This window comes from Grampus griseus (assembly GCF_964374135.1).
Source record: "Grampus griseus genome assembly, chromosome: 5".
Classification (NCBI taxonomy): Eukaryota; Metazoa; Chordata; class Mammalia; order Artiodactyla; family Delphinidae; genus Grampus; species Grampus griseus.
The window spans coordinates 131,979,547-131,998,149 of NC_138998.1; the positions used below are offsets into that span (position 1 = coordinate 131,979,547).

The 18,603-nt window shown below is 45.4% G+C and overlaps 1 protein-coding gene and 1 pseudogene across 3 annotated transcripts in view; one reads left to right on the forward strand and one right to left on the reverse strand.

Annotated features, from left to right (window-relative positions):
• Positions 1-6,765: 6,765 nt before the first annotated feature.
• LOC309823021 (mortality factor 4-like protein 1) lies at positions 6,766-7,712 on the reverse strand (annotated as a pseudogene). Its single transcript has one exon. The product of its transcript is annotated as a mortality factor 4-like protein 1 (transcript).
• A 2,461-nt stretch (positions 7,713-10,173) lies between these two features.
• Positions 10,174-18,603, forward strand: part of LOC309822971 (interleukin-10 receptor subunit beta-like) — a 49,165-nt gene continuing 40,735 nt past the window's right edge. The window contains exons 1-3 of one of the 2 annotated variants that reach the window (XM_082655078.1): positions 10,174-10,344; positions 16,357-16,448; positions 17,908-17,949. In XM_082655078.1, coding sequence (XP_082511204.1) covers positions 16,394-16,448; positions 17,908-17,949 — 97 coding nt within the window. In that variant the 5' untranslated portion in view covers positions 10,174-10,344; positions 16,357-16,393. Of the gene's footprint in view, positions 10,345-16,356; positions 16,449-17,172; positions 17,330-17,907; positions 17,950-18,603 lie in introns of those variants that run through there. The other variant, XM_082655077.1, reaches the window with a different exon arrangement.

Below are 18,603 nucleotides of genomic sequence, written 5' to 3' on the forward strand. Positions count from 1 at the left end.
ATGTGGTCAAACTACAGTTGGGGGTTTCTCAGTCAGAGAGTCAGGGGAGGAGCTGACTCCAGGATTGTCACACATGCAAGTTTGATGGAGAACTCATAGCTTATCATGAGCACAGCACCTAGAATCTTAGCCCGGAGCCACCAAGTGCAAGTTAGAGCTAAGCCTCTGACCTCAGAAGTAAACTTGACCAATGGACTGTTCATGCCAGAGTTGAGACCAGAGGCAGGTCTTGGACTCCCAATTTGGCGTTCTTTCCACTGAACTCCCCCCACCCCCAGGAGAGTAGAGAGGTGTAGGGGTGTGGATTTTATGAAGGGAAGGGTCAAACCCCTATGAGTACTCTCTTCAGTCCAGAGGAATTCCTTCACAGGTCCCCTCCCATTATGAAGTCTTTGATACACGAGAGTATTGTCCACACACTTATTTTCAGCAGATGACATTGCCACATACTTCCTGCAAAAAGCAAAAGTTGTCAGGCATTCTCTTACATTTGCCTCCAAATCTACCCTCTCTCTGCCTTCCTTTCTCCTGTTACAAAAGGCAAAACATCGCCTCTACCTAAGACCAGCCCCTCCAGTGTTCCTGGATTCCCCCCTCTTATCTCAACAATTTCACTCTTGCCTTTATCTCCTCTCTTCCCCATTATCAATTTCCCACTCTCTATAGGACCATTCTCAATAGACTGTGAACATGCATAGTAATCTCACATCTTAAAAATACCCATCCCTTAAAACAACGAGATACCACTACACACCTATTAGAATGGCTAAAATGCAAAACACTGACAGCACCAAATGCTGGTGAGGACATGAAGAAGCGAGAACTCTCGTTCCTTGCTGATGGAAATGCAAAATGGTGTGGCCACTTTGGAAGACCATTCGGTAGTTTCTTACAAAACTAAATATAACTCTTAAAATACAATCCAACAATTGCACTCTTTGACATTTACCCATGAGTTGAAAATGTTCACACAAAAACCTGCACATGGATGTTTTTTTAATTAATTAATTTATTTATGTTTGGCCGTGTTGGGTCTTCGTTGCTGCGCGCGGTCTTTCTCTAGTTGCGGCGAGCGGGGGCTACTCTTCGTTACGGTGTGCGGGTTTCTCATTGTGGTGGCTTCTCTTGTCGCGGAGCACGGGCTCTGGGTGTGCAGGCTTCAGTAGTTGTGGCACGTGGGCTCACTAGTTGTGGCTCGCAGGCTCAGTAGTTGTGGTGCACCAGCTTCGTTGCTCCGCGGCATGTGGGATCTTCCCGGACCAGTGATTGAACCCGTGTCCCCTGCATTGGCAGGCGGATTCTTAATCACTGCGCCACCAGGGAAGTCCAACATGGATGTTTATAGCAGCTTTATTCATAATGGCCCAAACCTGGAAGCAACCAAAATGTCTTTCAATAGATGAATGGATAAACGAATTGTCGTACATCCGTACAATGGAATATTACTCAGCACTGAGAAGAAAGGTACTATCAAGTTGCAAAAAGACATGGAGAAACCTTAAATGAATATTGCTAAGGGAAAGAAGCCCGTCTGAAATGTCTATGTACTGTATTATTCCAACTGTATGTCATGCTAGAAAAAGCAGAAGTATGGAAATAGTAAAAAGATCAGTGGTTGCCAGGGGCTAAGGAGGAGAAAATGAGGAACAAACAGATGCGGCACAGGGCATTTTTAGAAACTAACTCTGTGTGAGACTGTGATGGTGAGTACATGACATTATACCTTTGTTAAAACTCATAGAACGTACAGCATGAAGAGTGAACCCTAATGTAAACCAGGCACTTTAGTTAATAACAATATATCCACATTGGCTCAGCAATTGTAACAAATGTACAACACTATTACAAGATATTAATAGAGGAAACTGGAGGGAGGGGTAAGATGGGAACTCTCTGTACTTTCCACGCAATTTTTCTATAAATCTAAAACTGCCTTTAAAAATTAAGTCTATTAGGGCTTCCCTGGTGGCGCGGTGGTTGAGAGTTCGCCTGCCAATGCAGGGGACATGGGTTCGTGTCCCGGTCCGGGAAGATCCCACATGCCGCAGAGTGGCTGGGCCCGTGAGCCATGACCACGGAGCCTGTGCGTCCGGAGCCTGTGCTCCGCAACGGGAGAGGCCACAACGGTGAGAGGCCCGCATACCGCAAAAAAAGAAAAAGAAAATTAAGTCTATTAATTAAAAATTAAAAATACTCAGTGACCCATGAATACCCATGGCCCACCCTGGCTCCCACCCCTTTCCTCTGTTCACTGTCACAACAAAACTTCTTCAAAGTTGTTTCCTCTCCTTTCTCACCTCCCATCTTTGTTCCTAACCCTCTCTCCTTGTGTTGGTTTCCTACTGCTGCTATAAGAAATTAGTACAATCTCAGCCGCTTAAAACAAATTTATTATCTTACAGTTTTTGAGGTCAGCCCTAAAATCAAGATGACAGCAGGGCTGTGTCTTCTGGAGACTATAGGGGAAGGTCCATGTCCTTGCCTTTTCTAGCTTCTGCAGGCCACCAGCAGCCACTGGCTCACGGCTCCTATCCTCCGTCTTCAAGGACAGCATCTTCCAATGTCTGGCCTCTCCTTCTGTTCTCACAGCTTCTTTCTCTGACTCTGATCCTCCTGCCTCCCTTTTAAATAGGCCTCATTATTACCCTGAGCCCACCCAAATAATCCAAGATAATCTGCCCTTCTCAAGATCTTTAATCACATCTGCAAAGTCCCTTTTACCACACAAGTAAACATAGTCACAGATTCTGGGGGTCATGATGTAGACATCTTTGGGAGCCATTATTCAGCCTCTTCTCTAACTGGGCTCCACTGAGACAGCTCTTATCAAGAGATTACGGATAGGGCTTCCCTGGTGGCGCAGAGTTTGAGAGTCCGCCTGCCGATGCAGGGGACACGGGTTCATGCCCCTGTCCAGGAAGATCCCACATGCCGCGGAGCGGCTGGGCCCGTGAGCCATGGCCGCTGAGCCTGCGCGTCTGGAGCCTGTGCTCCGCAACGGGAGAGGCCACAACAGTGAGAGGCCCGCGTACAGCAAAAAAAAAAAAAAAAAAAAAGATTACCGGCAGCCTCTGAGTGGCAAAGCCCTGGTCACTAGTTAGTCTTACTTAATCCCTCAACACATTCAACAGAAGTGATCAAGAAATTCTCTTCTCTCAGCTTCCATGACATCTAGTCTCTTGGTTTCCTCCCAACCACACTGACCATGTATGACTTTTTTTTGCTTGTTTTTTTTTTGCCTTGCTTCCCTCCTGGCCATCTAAACATTGGTGAGACCCAGGGCCCCGGTGCTCAACTGTCTTCTCCATCTGTTCTTAGGTGACCCCACACAATTGATTATTTAACATTTCAGCTCTATGCTGATGATGCGCAAATGTATAATTCCAGCTCATACCTTTCCACAAAGACCCAAAATTGTATTACCTCTCTGCTTCCTTCTTGGTACATCTTCAATAAAATTTTACTCTTAAACAATCACAGACTTACAGAAAAGTTGAACTACAGTACAGAGCCCTTTATCTCTGAACCATTTTCTGGTGCCTCCGTCACCCCTAAATACTTTTGTGTTTATTTCCTACAAACAAGAACACACTTCTATATAAACTACAATACAGCCTCACAATCAGGAACTCAACTTTGATACATGAATACCGTCTAATCCTCTGACCCTCTTCAAGTGTCACTGGTCATGCCCTCTCTGATTAAAAGGATCCGTCTCTCTAGAAGGTCTGTGTCTTTATTCCTGTGTTACCCCTAGGTTCTTCATGACATTTTTTTTCCCTTAAATTCCATATATATGTGTTACCGTACGGTATTTGTCTTTCTCTTTCTGACTTACTTCACTCTGTATGACAGACTCTAGGTCTATGGGGAGGGGAAAGGGTAAGCTGTGACAAAGCGCGAGAGAGGCATGGACATATATACACTACCAAACGTAAGGTAGATAGCTAGTGGGAAGCAGCCGCATAGCACAGGGAGATCGGCTAGGTGCTTTGTGACCGCCTGGAGGGGTGGGATAGGGAGGGTGGGAGGGAGGGAGACGCAAGAGGGAAGAGATATGGGAACATATGTATATGTATAACTGATTCACTTTGTTATAAAGCAGAAACTAACACACCATTGTAAAGCAATTATACTCCAATAAAGATGTTAAAAAAAATTAGAAAAAATAAAGTACTGCAAATAGGAATAAAAGGGTTAAAAACTAATACATTTAAAGTAGAATATAATCAACGGATAGTTCTTAAAAATAAAACAATAGTTTTCAAATAGTGAAACTAAATTTAAAGTGCTTAAAGACATAGCTTATGGTTACTAAAGGAGAAAGTTGGAGGGGGCTTGGAGCTAGGGATAAATTAGGAGTTTGGGATTGGCCGATGCAAGCTAATGAGTATAAAATTGATAAACAGGGCAAAAAAAAAAGGATCTATCTCAAAGTCACAGATTGCATTTAGTTGTCATGTCTCTTTAGTTTCCTTTAGTCTTGAATGATTCCTCAGACTTTGACCGTCACAACTTAACCTCCGTGACTTTAGGAGACTAGGGCCAGAGATTTTGGAGAATGTCCCTCTCTCTGGTTACGCACATTTGACAGAAGTGTCACAGATATGGTATTGCTCCCTGTTGAGTGGTGTGGAATTTGACTTCGTTCCATCGTTGATGGTGTTTGATTGCATTGCTTGGTTAAGACGACCTCTGCCAGTATTGGTCTCTGTAAAGCTACTCTGGTTCCCTTTGTAATTAGTAACTATTTTTGTATCCCCACCCTCTAGGAACTCTTGGCCTCAGACTTCTCATAGCTCAGATCTCAGCCCAGATGTCCTCAGCTGAGAAAGTTCCTCCCAGACCAGCCAGGAAGCCTCCAGCTCACCACCTGTTGTTTTGTCTTCATGTCACTCTGCAGTTATCTTGTTTATTTATAGTTTGTACCACTATCACCCCAACCTCCCCACCCACTGGAACATAAGCTCCAGAGGACAGCAGGAACTTGGCTTGTGTCATATACTCTACTCACTCCAAAACATACAAGAGTGCTTGGCATGGGTGGGTACTCAATGAATATTTCTGAATGAATGAACAAATGTGTATTTTTAAAAATATAGTAGACTTTAGTTATGGGAAAATAGAGCATATAGTACAGAGATTTCCCACAGGCCTCTTCTCCTCCACACAGTTTCCCCTATCTTTAACATCTTAGGCTAGTGTGGTACCTCTGTAACAATTGATGAGCCAATATTGATACATTAATATTAACCAAATGCTGTAATAGTTTGTAGAATAGAATTCACTGTTTATGTTATGCAGTTCTATGGGTTTTGATGAAGGCATGATGTCATGTATTCACCTAGTCTGATAATTCCAGATTCTCTGTTACATCTTAATCTTGTTCTCAAGCTTACTCTGTCTCTTCAGATTGTGTTTTTCCTGCTTTTTTTTTCCTTATACTTTTTGTAGAAAGTTGGACATGATGTATCAGATAACAGGAGCTGAGATAAATAATCTTTTACTATGAAGTGTCATGTTTATCTGGTTAAGAGTTAGTCTGTGTTTAATGCTTGCTGCCCCTGTAGGTGTCAGAGGCTTTGATTTCTTCCAGTATCTCCATTTTTTGTCTTCTTTGTTGTCTCTGGGTTTCCCTAGAAACTCTCTCTTAAATAGAGTTGTAATCCACTGGAGTCTTATAGGTGTGGTGGAAGGCTTTGTGGAGGGGAAACTTTCAATAATCTTAAAATTAAATTTCAGGGTTTGTTTTTTCTTTTTAATGAGCCTGAACCTCTGGACTGTGACCCTCAGAGGAGTTTCTTAGCCTCTGTCCCTCTGTTTTTCCTCCCCTTATGACAGGAAGGTTTGAGGGGGCTAAGTTGTCTAATCGCCTTTGAGCTGGGTCACAGTAGACTTGGCTAAAATAATTCCCCTTGAAAGCAGGCTTTTTTTTTTTTAAACAGAACACTCTCAGTGTATTTCAGATGGTTACTTTTCACCTCCCTGTGGCTAAATGGGAAGGAAACTTTCTCTTCCTTCTGGTGGGGCACCTGTGTGAAAGCTCAAGATAGTAGGAGGACCCCGCTAAGACTGGGTCCCCAGGAGTTTTGGGGGTTTGTTTTGTTTTGTTTTGTTGAAATTTAGAGAAAAAATTTATTGAAGATCTGAAAAACAATTTCTAAAAGATTGACTTTTCCAGAAAACGGTAGCTACACAATGTATTGCGTCTATCATGTTAAAATGTGCATTAGACACAAATACGAAAACCATGAAACAAGCCACCATTCTCTGACAATCTGAGCAAAGATAAAATGCCTAAGGAACAACATAGATGACTTGCAAAGGATGGGGTCTTTACTGTCAGCACCATAAAAAAAAGGGGGAGCACAAATGGACGAGTGTGTTCAGTTATACACACTGAATTGAACCTTAGGAACTAGCATTTTGTCATATAGTATTAACATATTATAAAGTGTGTAGTGTCAAAGGAATAAAACCACCAGCATTCAAAAGCAGCTTTGTCAACTAAGCAATAAAACACTCTACAGTACGTCTCTCTGTTGTCCATCATTGAATACACTGGTAGCAACTTTGAAATGAAAAAAAAGAAAAGAAAAGAAAAAAGGAGCTGTAACCCCTTTTATTTGCTGTTTAAAATCAAACAGAAAACAAACATCACTTCTGTTTACAGTAACATTTCCAAAGTGCATCATTTGTACAAGAGAAGCACTAAGAAACAAAAATGTGTTTACAGAGATCCAAATATGAGTGAGTATAAGCACCTCACACAGCTTTCCGATGGTATTCAGAAGCCACTTCATAATCACTGGCACTAAACAAAGTTGCAGAGTTCTTTGCCAGGTATTTTAGGAAATCATGAAGATAATTCAGTAATAAAGCAAGGCTCTTCTCATCCAGAGGTGTATAGGCCAACATTGCTCCGATACGTACAAATAATCTCAGTAGATGTGGCACTCCGTACACCGGGGACGTAGGCATATCGGGGTGATCTGTGAGAACTTCAGCATACTGTGGTCTCTCAAATTTGTAGAGTAGCTGGGTGCCCAACATTGCACTGAAGTATTCCTTTATCCCTGCCACAATTTCATTAACAGCATACTTATTATCTGTGTTTCCTCGAGATTCCTCATAATTTGCAAAATCCTCTAGAATGGAATCCACATTCTTCTTGGCAGGAAGATAAAAGAGCTGTTTTTGCCGGGTAATTAAGTCCTAGTCATCAACAAGCCATGGTTTTAGTTCTTCAGGAATCTTTAACTTCAACTCTGTTCATGAATATTTCCTCATTTTCAACAATCGGGTCTCCTCGGGCCCTTTTCTTGTAGGAGGCTGAGGTGTCTCACTGGTGCTACCACCATCTCCATTTCCAGTTGTTTTCTGTTGGTTCTTTTTTGTTTTCACGTCAACACTTTTCTGTTGCAGACCAGAAGTCTCCTTTCCAGGGGCAGCCCCTCTCATCTTCCCCTCTGCATACTGCTCCTGGCTGGCTTTTTGAAGTTCTTGTTGTTTCTGCAAATTGGTGTCCGCGTATTTGAGTACTCCGCTTTCTGGAACCCATTCATCTCGATTTTTATTCCAACCACTGTAATGTATAAAGTATTTCACCCGTTTATCCTTTATGACCACCTATACACACTTTGCTTCATAAAGAAGAGGTCCACGGAAGCACAGCACTCTCTCATCCTCCTGGAATTTAGGCTTCCGGTCCTGCTTCGGCACCAATTTTAAGTGATTGCCGCCCCCTCCTCCTTCTCCCACCATCTCGACGACTACTGTCCCCTACTCTCTACCCCGCCCAGCTCCGCGTCAGACACGCCTTCAGGCACCTCCAGCTCTACATCCGGGCCGATTTTTCCCCAGGAGTTTGTTGCGGAGCACAGGCTCCGGACGCGGCAGGCTCAGCGGCCATGGCTCACGGGCCCAGCCGCTCCGCGGCATCTTCTCGGACCGGGGCACGAACCCATGTGTCCTGCATCGGCAGGCAGACTCTCAACCACTGCGCCATCAGAAAAGCGCCCCCGCCCCCCGCCCCGCCCCAGGAGTTTTTAACTCTCAAGCTAGTCCATGCTCAGCCTCCAGCAGTAAGTCAAGCACGGTTTGTTTTCCTGTTTTCTGAGGCTTCTGCTCCTTGTCTACTGATTCTCTGCATTTGCCCGTCTCTCCAGTTTTGGGGGCTGCAGTTTGCCCTGTGACCTCCATTCACTAATGGATCTAAGAAGAGTTGATTTTACCATTGGTTCAGCTTTTCTCTTGTGAAGAGTGGAGTGACAAATACTAAACTCTTTACATCTTGGGGTGGACAGCATTTGTTTTTTGTTTTTGTTTTTTTGTTTTAATTTTCAGCTGTGTTGGGTCTTTGTTGCTGCACGTGGGCTTTCTCTAGTTGCAGAGAGCGGGGGCTACTCTTTGTTGAGGTGCGCAGGCTTCTCATTGCGGTGGTTTCTCTTGCTGCGGAGCATGGGCTCTAGGCGTGTAGGCTTCAGTAGTTGTGGCACGTGGGCTCAGTAGTCGTGGCACACAGGCTCTAGAGCACAGGCTCAGTAGTTGTGGCACACGGGCTTAGTTGCTCCACGGCATGTGGGATCTTCCTGGACCAGGGCTCGAACCCATGTCCCCTGCATTGGCAGATGGATTCTTAACCTCTGTGCCACCAGGGAAGTCCAGCATTTGTTTTTAAGCGAATCTTTTCCCTGATTGTATAAGTAAAAATTTTTACCTAGAAAATTTAGAAAGTAAAAAGAAAAAAATAATCATATATAATCACCCAATCTTCAATTAGTCATAGTTAACATTTTGATATATTTTTAGTTGTAACATATGCATATGTTTTTATAAAAAGGTACATGCAATTTTGAATTGGCTTTCCTCCACTTTCAGAGACTATTTCTGCATCTTCTCTTAAACTGCTGCTGAAAATATTTTCAATGTTGAATGTCTTTTGTGAGGACCAAGGCCCCATGATGAGTTCCCGTCGGGTTTTATGGGACTGGTGGGAACTCTGTTCCTCTTGAATGAAGAGTAAGGGTAACATGTGAAGCAGTCTGACATCCTCTTATGATCGTCTCTGTGCCTTTCGTACAGAGGGGCAACAGCCAATGTTAGTTAATTTGATGGATGAAAATGTTCTTTTTTAACATCTACAAAAAGTGTGAAACATCGTACTCCTTCCTTGTCAGAAAACTGAAAGTGAAACTGAATTCTCAATTCGAATTACCTAGATGGTTAGTTGTGTTTTCTTTTTCTTCTCCTCCTTCAAAAGGATTTTAACATGTATATTTCAGTAGCTTTAATGTTTAAAATATACATACATTTGGGACTTCCCTGGTGGTCCAGTGGTTACGAATCCGCCCTTCCATTTCTGGGGGCACGGTTCCAACCATGGTTGGGGTACTAGCATCCTGCATCTGGCATGCCCCTGGGCACGGCCAAAACATAAATAGAAATAATTTTTTTTTTAATTTACATACATTTTACTGAAAGCTACCTCATGTTCTATTTTGGAAATTGATGGGATATAAATGATAGGTAAACAAAATAATGAGGGACTGTCTTTCCTCTCTACCTACCCCCAAAGACGTTGATCGGTGGAGGACTGGGCAACCAGGAGCACAGAGGAAAGACCCACAGAGAAGGGGGAGGGAGCCAATATTTACCATGTTTACAAAGTTCTGCTTGAGCCTGGAACTATACCAAGCTTTTACGACTCAATGATAGCTATTTTTATCCCTGTTTTATTGATTGGAGAATTATGATCTGAGCAATTTGTGGAACTAGTAAAGAGGGGGTGGTGCAGGAGAGAGCCCGTTCGGTCTTTCGTTCATTCATTCATTCAACACATTTTTATTGAGTAGATTAAATGTGCTAGGTATTGTTCTAAGTGACAGGCACTGTTCCAGCCCTGCTGTAAACACAACAGCCAAAATCCTTTCTCTCTTCCCCAGTGGAGCTTACATGGAAGAGGGGTGGCGGCGGAAGGCGCCGTCTTAATAAATCTGGGTAAATTACCAAGATCTGGTGTCCCCGCCCCGCCCAGGCCCGAGCTCTCCGCTGAGGGCCGGCGCTCGGCGCGCGCACCCGCACTAAAGACTTGCTCCACCTCTCGGGGAGGAGACCCCGAGGACCTATCCGGGGCATCCTCGGAGCGGAGGTTGAGGGCCACCACCCCGCCACTTCTCTCGCCTTTGCCCTACGACAGCCGTCACTGCCGAAGGGGCCGCCAGCCGCGCGCATCCTGGTCGCGAGCGCCGACCAGGGGTGCGGAGGGGTGGCGGCGGAACCCGGCTGCGGAGGGTGCGCCCGAGGCTGGCACCCCGAGGACAACGGCGAGGCCAAACAGCCGAGGTAACGTGGGGCTACTGGGGTTGCGGGGACAGGGGGCGGGGACCGGGCGAACGCCGCCTCCCCGCAGCCGCTTCCCGGAATCCCTCTCCAGATTCCTGTCTCTCCCGCGACCCGGACTCCACGGGCTCCCGCGGACGCTCCGGGCCGGGGTGGGGGGGTTTGCCGCCGCCCTTCTCCCGGGGGCCGCCCCCTGCCCACGCCCCCCGCGACCCGGCGGGTCGTTGGAGTGGGTCCACTGACGGGCCCCCGCGGCCGCGCTGCCCTCGGCCCTGGCCGGCCGTCCCGCGCTCATCGCCCCTCCTGGGAGCCGTCTTCACGCGCCCAGCCCTGCGGCTCCACCACCTGCCACACCGAGGGTGCGGGCCGCTGCGAGATGAGAGCCACTGTCAAGTTCAAAAGTAAAACGCCTCTCGATTCACAGCGCCTTGCAAAACTGGGTTACCGGCTCGGGTCTCCGGTCCGGGGTTTTCCGCACGCCCTCCAAGAGAGCAAACTGACTTTAGCCATCCCTTGTTCCCGGGCGAAAGAGGGTCACGGAGGGGCCACCGGAGCTGGAGTGTCCTATGTCCTTTCAGACCCATCGCTTGGAAGCTGGAGGGAGGACGGGGCGATGGGACAGCGTCGCGGGGACAGGAGTGGGTCCCCCGCCAGGGTCGGGAAGGAATGAGGAACCGGGTGCGAGTCGACGCTCGCGTTTCAACCCTGACCAAAGAAACCAGTTAAACCCAGTTAATTGGATCCATCAACCCACTTGTGTGGCTAGCGATGGCTTTGAGAAACTCTAGATGTCCCGTCTGTCTGTCTGTCTCTCTCTTTTAATGTTTGTTTGATTTCCTTGCTTTTGTTTGGCAAAAAGTCTTAGAAACTGAGCAGAACGAGGTGGGAGGTGCAGAGGCAGGTGCAGCCAGCGAGAGGGCTGGAGTCCCCCCCTCCCCCAGGTGTCACACTAACTGACCCCGGCAGCTGAGACCAACAGGCCTTCCGTCGCTTGTCCCGCATCTTGGACAGGTTTCAAAGTATCCTCCACCGTACCGTTCTGGCTTGGAGACGAAAGGGGTGGAAGCGAGGCCATAGCAAAATTTGCTCTAAAGAAAATGTTTCCTAGTAATATGCGCATCTGTGATAAGGTTTGACCAGTTTGTCGCAGGAAATGACTTGATTCCCAACCACTGCACCACCAAGGAAGTCCTAGTTCTCTTGTTTGAAAGCATGGATCAGTAAACAGGGTCGAACAGTTAGAATGCTGTGAACAGATCATATTCCAACTTCCTGATGTCTTGTAATTTTCTTTAACTTTAGAGGGATATTTTAGGGAGCTATTCTTTCTTATGGAAATCATTTAAATGTCAACAATTTCTTCAGCCTTTGCTTCAGTTTTTTTTCCAAGTAAAATTAAATTTAGACAGAAACATCTGTGTGAGTGTGTGTGTTGTGTGTGTCTATGCACAGAAAGATCTCTGGGATTCTGTTCACCTAATGTTAATGACGGAAATATCAGGATGCTGGGATTTTACTTTTATACATTATTTTTAATTTTTTTAATGAGCGTGTAGAAGTATTTTTACCAAAACAAGACATAAACTAGAAACAAATATGCCAAGATGTAAACAATGGTTGGTGCTTGGTGGTAAAAATAAAGATGATTGTTACTTTCTTCTTTGTGCTTTTTTTTGTATATATTTTTTTAATATCCAGGAGAAAAAGTATGTAGTTTCATTTGTAGAGTCTTTCTGAATCCATTCATTCGTTGATTAGCAAAGATGCGCAAGGTGTCAGGCTGTGCTGGGTAGGAGAAAAGACAGCATTCTGCTCTCTACCAGGAGAATAGGGGGCAGCAAGTTCCGTGAGGGTTGTCTGTCTGTCTGTCTGTCTGTTTAGGAGGAGTTGAAATTCAGAGAAGAATCACTTTGCCCAGGTTGCATCTCTTTGAGCTGGGCCTTAAAAATGGATAGTTTTTTGTTTGGGTAGCAATGGCAAGGATTGCTGGGTGGGGAGTCGGGGAGGGGGCAGGGTGGGTGGTGATGGGAGTGTCAGAGCAGGATGTGATGTGTTGCCCAGAGCTCCGCACTTGTGTGGGACAGTAGTGGGAACACTGGAAAGGCTGGTGGCAGCCTTGAATTCAACCTAAGCCTTTGGTTTCTTGTCAGGCAGCAGGGAACTACAGGCTGGGCTGGTGGCAGAATTTGCAAGGCCCAGAGCAAAATTAAAATGCAGGGCCCCATTGGATTAAAAAGTAGGAAAAAGTACCACCAAAGGTACTAAAATATAAAGCTTTTTCTTTTCTTCAATGGTGTCTCTCAACTTGCCCTTTTTTTTTTCTATTGAAGATCATTCTAAGTAAAAAAACATAAATGTAATTACTAGCATGAATCTTACCATTCTCCTTTATATTGTGCAAAAGCCAGATCTAAGTGCGAACGTGAGCATTTAATCCAAGTGAAGAATCACCGAATTACAACTGGCATTTCATAGCACACAAAACAGCAGACTTGAATTCAAGCTAGAAACACATTAAAAAGTCCTCCTGACTATCACGCTATCAGGTCTCACCCAGGGTTTTCTAGAGAAATCCAAAAGGTTCCAAGTCAAAATTGCCACCTACCACCCATGAGCTATCCAGGCACCTCAACTTATCCCATAATATTGTATCCATTCAGAACATCCACAGAGATATCTTTGTGAGATGTGATGTCATCTCCCATCATTACTCCTCAGCAGAGGGCCTGCACGGTTGTGGACGTTCCCTAGGTGATGGGCGCACCAGCGTTGTAGAATGCCACTTTGCGTGTGACTCCCTTGTTATCTGGTCATCTGTCTTGTGGCCTCTGGTTCCTCTGTTTTGTTCTGATGGTATCACATCTTTGCCTTTGTTCTGCATCTGCAAAACCTTCCCTGTCTTCAGCAGCTGAGAAGTACACACACACTACTACACAATTAGAAATCCTGCTGTCCTGCGCTGGGCCAGGGGACGCCTCTTCCCTCTCTTTGTTCCTGGTGACCCATACTCCACTTCCAGTTAGGCTTCTGGTACTAGATGCTTGCTTGCTTGGAAAATCTAATTTCCCATCTTGGCATCCTGCCTGGATTTGTTCATGAAGCTCCTTAAAACTCTCCCAGACTCCAAACAGATCAGGCTTCCTGAAGCTCTCGTTACTCTCATCACTGTAGCCGGGGCCGGCTTCAGTCCCCAGGGGCCCTGCATGTAGAAGAGTCCCACACTTGGTTGATTGCTCTCCTGTGGTTGTCTTGAAATTCTTAATCATTTTATCTTTGAACTTGTGTTTTGTTAGTGAAATCTGGTGGGACAATGGGACACACGGCAGGCTTGGAGTCTCAGTTCACACTTGGGTCTTACTCGCCCCTTCTCTGCAGGATGGGGATCCTGCCTGGCCTCTCTCTCTACACCCCTTGACTGTTGACACTCTTCATGGGGGCAGCAGCTGGGTTGCATCCAGTGGGAGACTCCCATGTTGCACTGATGCCCACCTGGCATGTGTACAGGGAGGGTAGGCTAGGCAGACTGGAAGCTGCCCCTGGCCCGCCTCACCCAGGGCATGGCTAGCTGGTCCATCGCGGGTGAAGTTTCTAGGTCAGCCTTGATTCAGGTACATAGCGTGGCCAGGAGCAGAGGTTTAAAGACACTTCAGCGTCACCAGCACGCCGTGGATTGGGATGGCAGATCCTTGGAAAGGGGAGACTCAGGGTTTGATTTTCCCAAGCCCATCCCAGGCTGGTGTGCTGGGTGGCAACAGGAGAGGGTTCCCAGCATCCTTCAGGTGCAAGTGCATGTGTGCACCTGTGGGGAGTGGCACTGGCCCCGAGTATCCCTGTGCATGAGAGAGTGCTTCTTGAGCTGGCTGTGTGCCTGGGGGAACCTCCTCTTCCTCCTTGCTACCTTCCTGAGTCTGGTTTGCTTCTTGAGTTTGCTACTTCAAGGCATGCTCCCATTTTCATTTTGACTCGGGGCTTGATACTGCCTCCGTGTTTTGGGGGACTGAAGAACACCCAGTTGTTTGGATGGAGGGAGACGAAAGCTCCGAGGGAGAGAAGGAATGAGACCGATTGGGGGTTCCTTAAAATGTTTGAAGAATTCCTTTCTCACCTTGGAGGGAGGAAGACTTTCTAGCTGTAACTCAAAATGCAGGTGCTAAGAAAGAAAATACCTTTAAATCTGAAAGCATAGAACCCAGAAGTTTCTGCATGGTTTAAAAAACACAGATAAAAATACAAAATAAAAAAAATAATTAAAAAAACACAGATAGCATGGGCAAATCAAAGGACAAGTGACAGAGAAAAGTGACAACGGCAGAGAAAAATTAAAAAAGACGTGATTCATATCACAAAGGGCCAGTTTCCCTCATACTTTAAAAGCTCCTTCGAACCAATAAGAAACAAAAGCAACAGCTCAATAGAAAAATGGACAAAGATACAGACAGATAACAAGAAAGGAAATAGCTCTTCCATCTATGAAAACATGCTCAATCTTACCCAGAATAAGAGAAATACAAAATGAATATTAGTCCGAAGACAACTTTGCATTTATGAATTTAATTTTTAGAAATCCAAGAGCTTGATGGTTATCACGATCATAATCACTACCCATCCCCACAAGCACTTCCTTTGTGGGGAAGCAGAAATTCTCGCACGTCGCAGGCAGTTGTGTACATTGTTACAGCCACAAGTGGCGAGAGTGTGACTGTTTCGATCAAAATTACAAATGCAGGGACTTCCCTGGTGGTCCAGTGGTTAGGACTCTGTGCTTTCATTGCAGAGGGCACGGGTTCGATTCCTGGTCGGGGAACTAAGATCCCACAAGCCACACTCCGTGCGGCCGAAAAAAAGCAGGAAAAATTACAAACGGCCCCTTTGTGCCAGGTCTCTTCTGTCTGCCCCTGCAAACCCAGCCTCCACCTTGCCCACCCTTTCCTGTGCCCTGGGATCCTGTCTTGTATGGGTACAGCTGCCCGCAGCCTTGTCCTGTGACTTCTGATTGGGTTCAGCCAATGGGGAGCCCCAGGTAAGAGAAGACAGTGAGGAACGTTTATCCCTCAGCCCCCTCGCTGCACAGTCACCTAGGGTCGGCTTACATCCTAGCTCCTCACACAGGATTCTCTCCTTCCAAATTCCAGTGTTGATATCTTCCCCCTGCGCCTCAAGCCCAGGATGGTAAGAACCCCTGCTGTTGTTAGTTCAGATACTACACTCTTCCTTATGGTTGGCCTGCATCTGGCTCACACATTTGTAAATAGTCCCTTGATTAAAATCTTCCTCAAATTATCCTAACTTGAATGTGCTGTTTCCTGCTGGGACCCTGACTGATACACCCTCTGGCCTAGCAATCCTACTTCTGGAATCTTTCTCACACTTAGACTTGACATGTGCAGAATAAGGCATTTCCAAGATTATCCATTGCAGAAACAGTTGGCAGCCACTCAGATGTTCGTCGTGGGGACTGATTATATAAATCATGGTATGTCCATAGAGCAGACTATGCAACTATTTAAAAACACAAGGAAATTCTCTTTGGTGCTGATGTAGAAAGATCTCCCCAATATATTTTTAAGTAGAAAAAGCAGGAATTGGACAGGGAATGTATATGCTATCTCTGTGTAAAAAAAAAAAAGGGCTGGGGGGGGATAAGAGTACATGTTTGTTTTTGCTTATGCATGAAGATATTCTGAAGAACTCACCAAAAAAACAAATAAAAATAGTTTTCTGAAGGAAGCAAGACTTTTCACTATTTACTTTTTTGTATGTTTAAAATTTTGGAACCAAATGACTATGTTATCTGTTCAAAAGTTAAATTTAAAATTTCTACCTGCCTAGGTAGGGAATTGGTCCCAGAAGCTGAGGTAAAGCTGCTCCTGTAATGGGGTAAATGGTCCAGCTCCCAGAAGGGCCTGGAATCAGGAATCTCCTGCTGATCTTTCATTGTCTTGTCTTTGCCCATTATCTTTGCAGTTTAATTAGACACTTCAGAATTTTGATCACCTAATATTGATTGCTTTTCAGATGTGAAAGTAAAGAAAGGACATATAAAATAACAAAGATGGTTTTGAGCCAGAATGTCTCAGCGGTTGGACCACTTAATTTGTATCCCATGGGTAAGTGTTACTTTTCTCATAGCTCCATTGCCAGGGACCCTGTTAGGGAGTAGCCAATTGATTTCCCTGCCTTGAGGATCCAGTATCAGCTGCGCAGCCGCATAGCACAGGGATATCAGCTGGGTGCTTTGTGACCGCCTGGAGGGGTGGAATAGGGAGGGTGGGAGAGAGGGAGACGCAAGAGGGAAGAGATATGGGAACATATGTATATGTATAACTGATTCACTTTGTTATAAAGCAGAAACTAACACACCATTGTAAAGCAATTATACCCCAATAAAGATGTTAAAAAAAAAAAAGAGCCAATTGGAACGTAGATAGGAAACAAACGTTAATGGTTTGATTCACAATGGGTTTCTGCCCTACTGTTGTTTTAGGAAAACAAACAAATAATAATTAACTTAAGGCTCAATAATGAACGGGGTTAGCCTCACTGTAATTTGAAGAGTAATTTCCCTTAATACCCTCATTCTAATCCAGGGTGAATTTATCACTCTATTCCTACTTTGGAAAGAGGCCAGACGCCTTATCTCCCTCCTCAACACAAAACCAAAAAGTCATCCCTGAACTTTGGTTTCCACACTTCATTTATTATTGATTTCTTTTTCCATAGCCCTATTCATGTGTACCTTTTCTTTACCATTCTTTTGATTCTATTTCAGTGTCATCTGTTCCATAGTTTATCAGTAGGGTAGCCATGAGTTGGTCACTTCTCCCCAGACAAGTGCCGTGCATTGGAGAGTATATGACAGCCTTGTTCCCCCACCTACTAAAAATGCCCCTAACCCGCCCCCCGACTCGCCAAGTTGTGGTGACATCCAGGAAACAAATGAGAATCCCCGCTTCCCATCACCAAGACCTTTCTTCTTCCACCAACCCTGGTAAATATCTTTACCTTGGAAATCCTTTAATTAGCAACATGCTTATTCATATTGTGAGAATTGTTCCAGACAGATGACTGCTTCTCAGGACAGTCCCTCAACCAGCCAACCCTCATGACTAGGATCAGCTCCCAAACATCTTATTTTGGATCCGGTCAGGACGAAACATCCTTAGACAACGAGCTGCTGATACCAAAGTCAGCTCTCTAAGAACCGTTTACTTGGGCTTCCCTGGGGGCGCAGTGGTTGAGAGTCCGCCTGCCGATGTAGGGGACACGGGTTCGTGCCCCAGTCCGGGAAGATCCCACGTGCCGCGGAGTGGCTGGGCCCGTGAGCCATGGCCGCTGAGCCTGCGCGTCCGGAGCCTGTGCTCCGCAACGGGAGAGGCCACAGCAGTGAGAGGCCCGCGTACCGCAAAAAAAGAACCGTTTACTTGAGCTTTTTTTCTTTAGCGCAAGGAAAGTCTCAATCCAATATAAATACATCTGTGAGGAAGAATCCCAGACTCAGAGTAGCAATAGTAAATTGAACCTGGTGAAAGTGTTGTTGCTTGTCTAACATGTTTTTCTTCTTCCCAGTGCACATCAGCCTCATGTTTGGTATTTCGTATGTTTTGCCTGGTAAGAGATTTTTCTTGGCTTGACAAAATTTTGTGTAAGGGTCAGAGTGTTGGAGTGACCATTTAGAAGTCAAAAGTGTGGGAAATATGATTCCTGATCCCAGATCTGTTGCCATTTTGTTTGAATCTTTTTCCTCAAATACTTTCCTCCTGGGCTTCCCTGGTGGCGCAGTGGTTGAGAGTCCGCCTGCCGATGCAGGGGACACGGGTTCGTGCCCCGATCCGGGAAGATCCCACATGCCGCGGAGCGGCTGGGCCCGTGAGCCATGGCCGCTGAGCCTGCGCGTCCGGAGCCTGTGCTCCGCAGCGGGAGAGGCCACGGCAGTGAGAGGCCCGCGTACCACAAAAAAAAAAAAAAACTTTCCCTGTTAAAGGAGAATTTAGCCAATACTGGTTTTCACATTTGTCTCATAAAACAATTATAAGAAATTAACACTAGAGTTAATCTTTAAACCCGTTAAAAGAATATTCACCTCTTAATATTCTCACTAATAGAAGAATGAGGAGACACAGACTGTACCAAACAAAAAATCATCCAGAAATAATTTCCCATTAATTTGCATTTTTCCACCTGTTACCTGGTACCTGGTACCAGAGAAGGGAAAACACATTTTTTTAAACTAAATTTCTTACCTACATATAAACCTGTCCACAG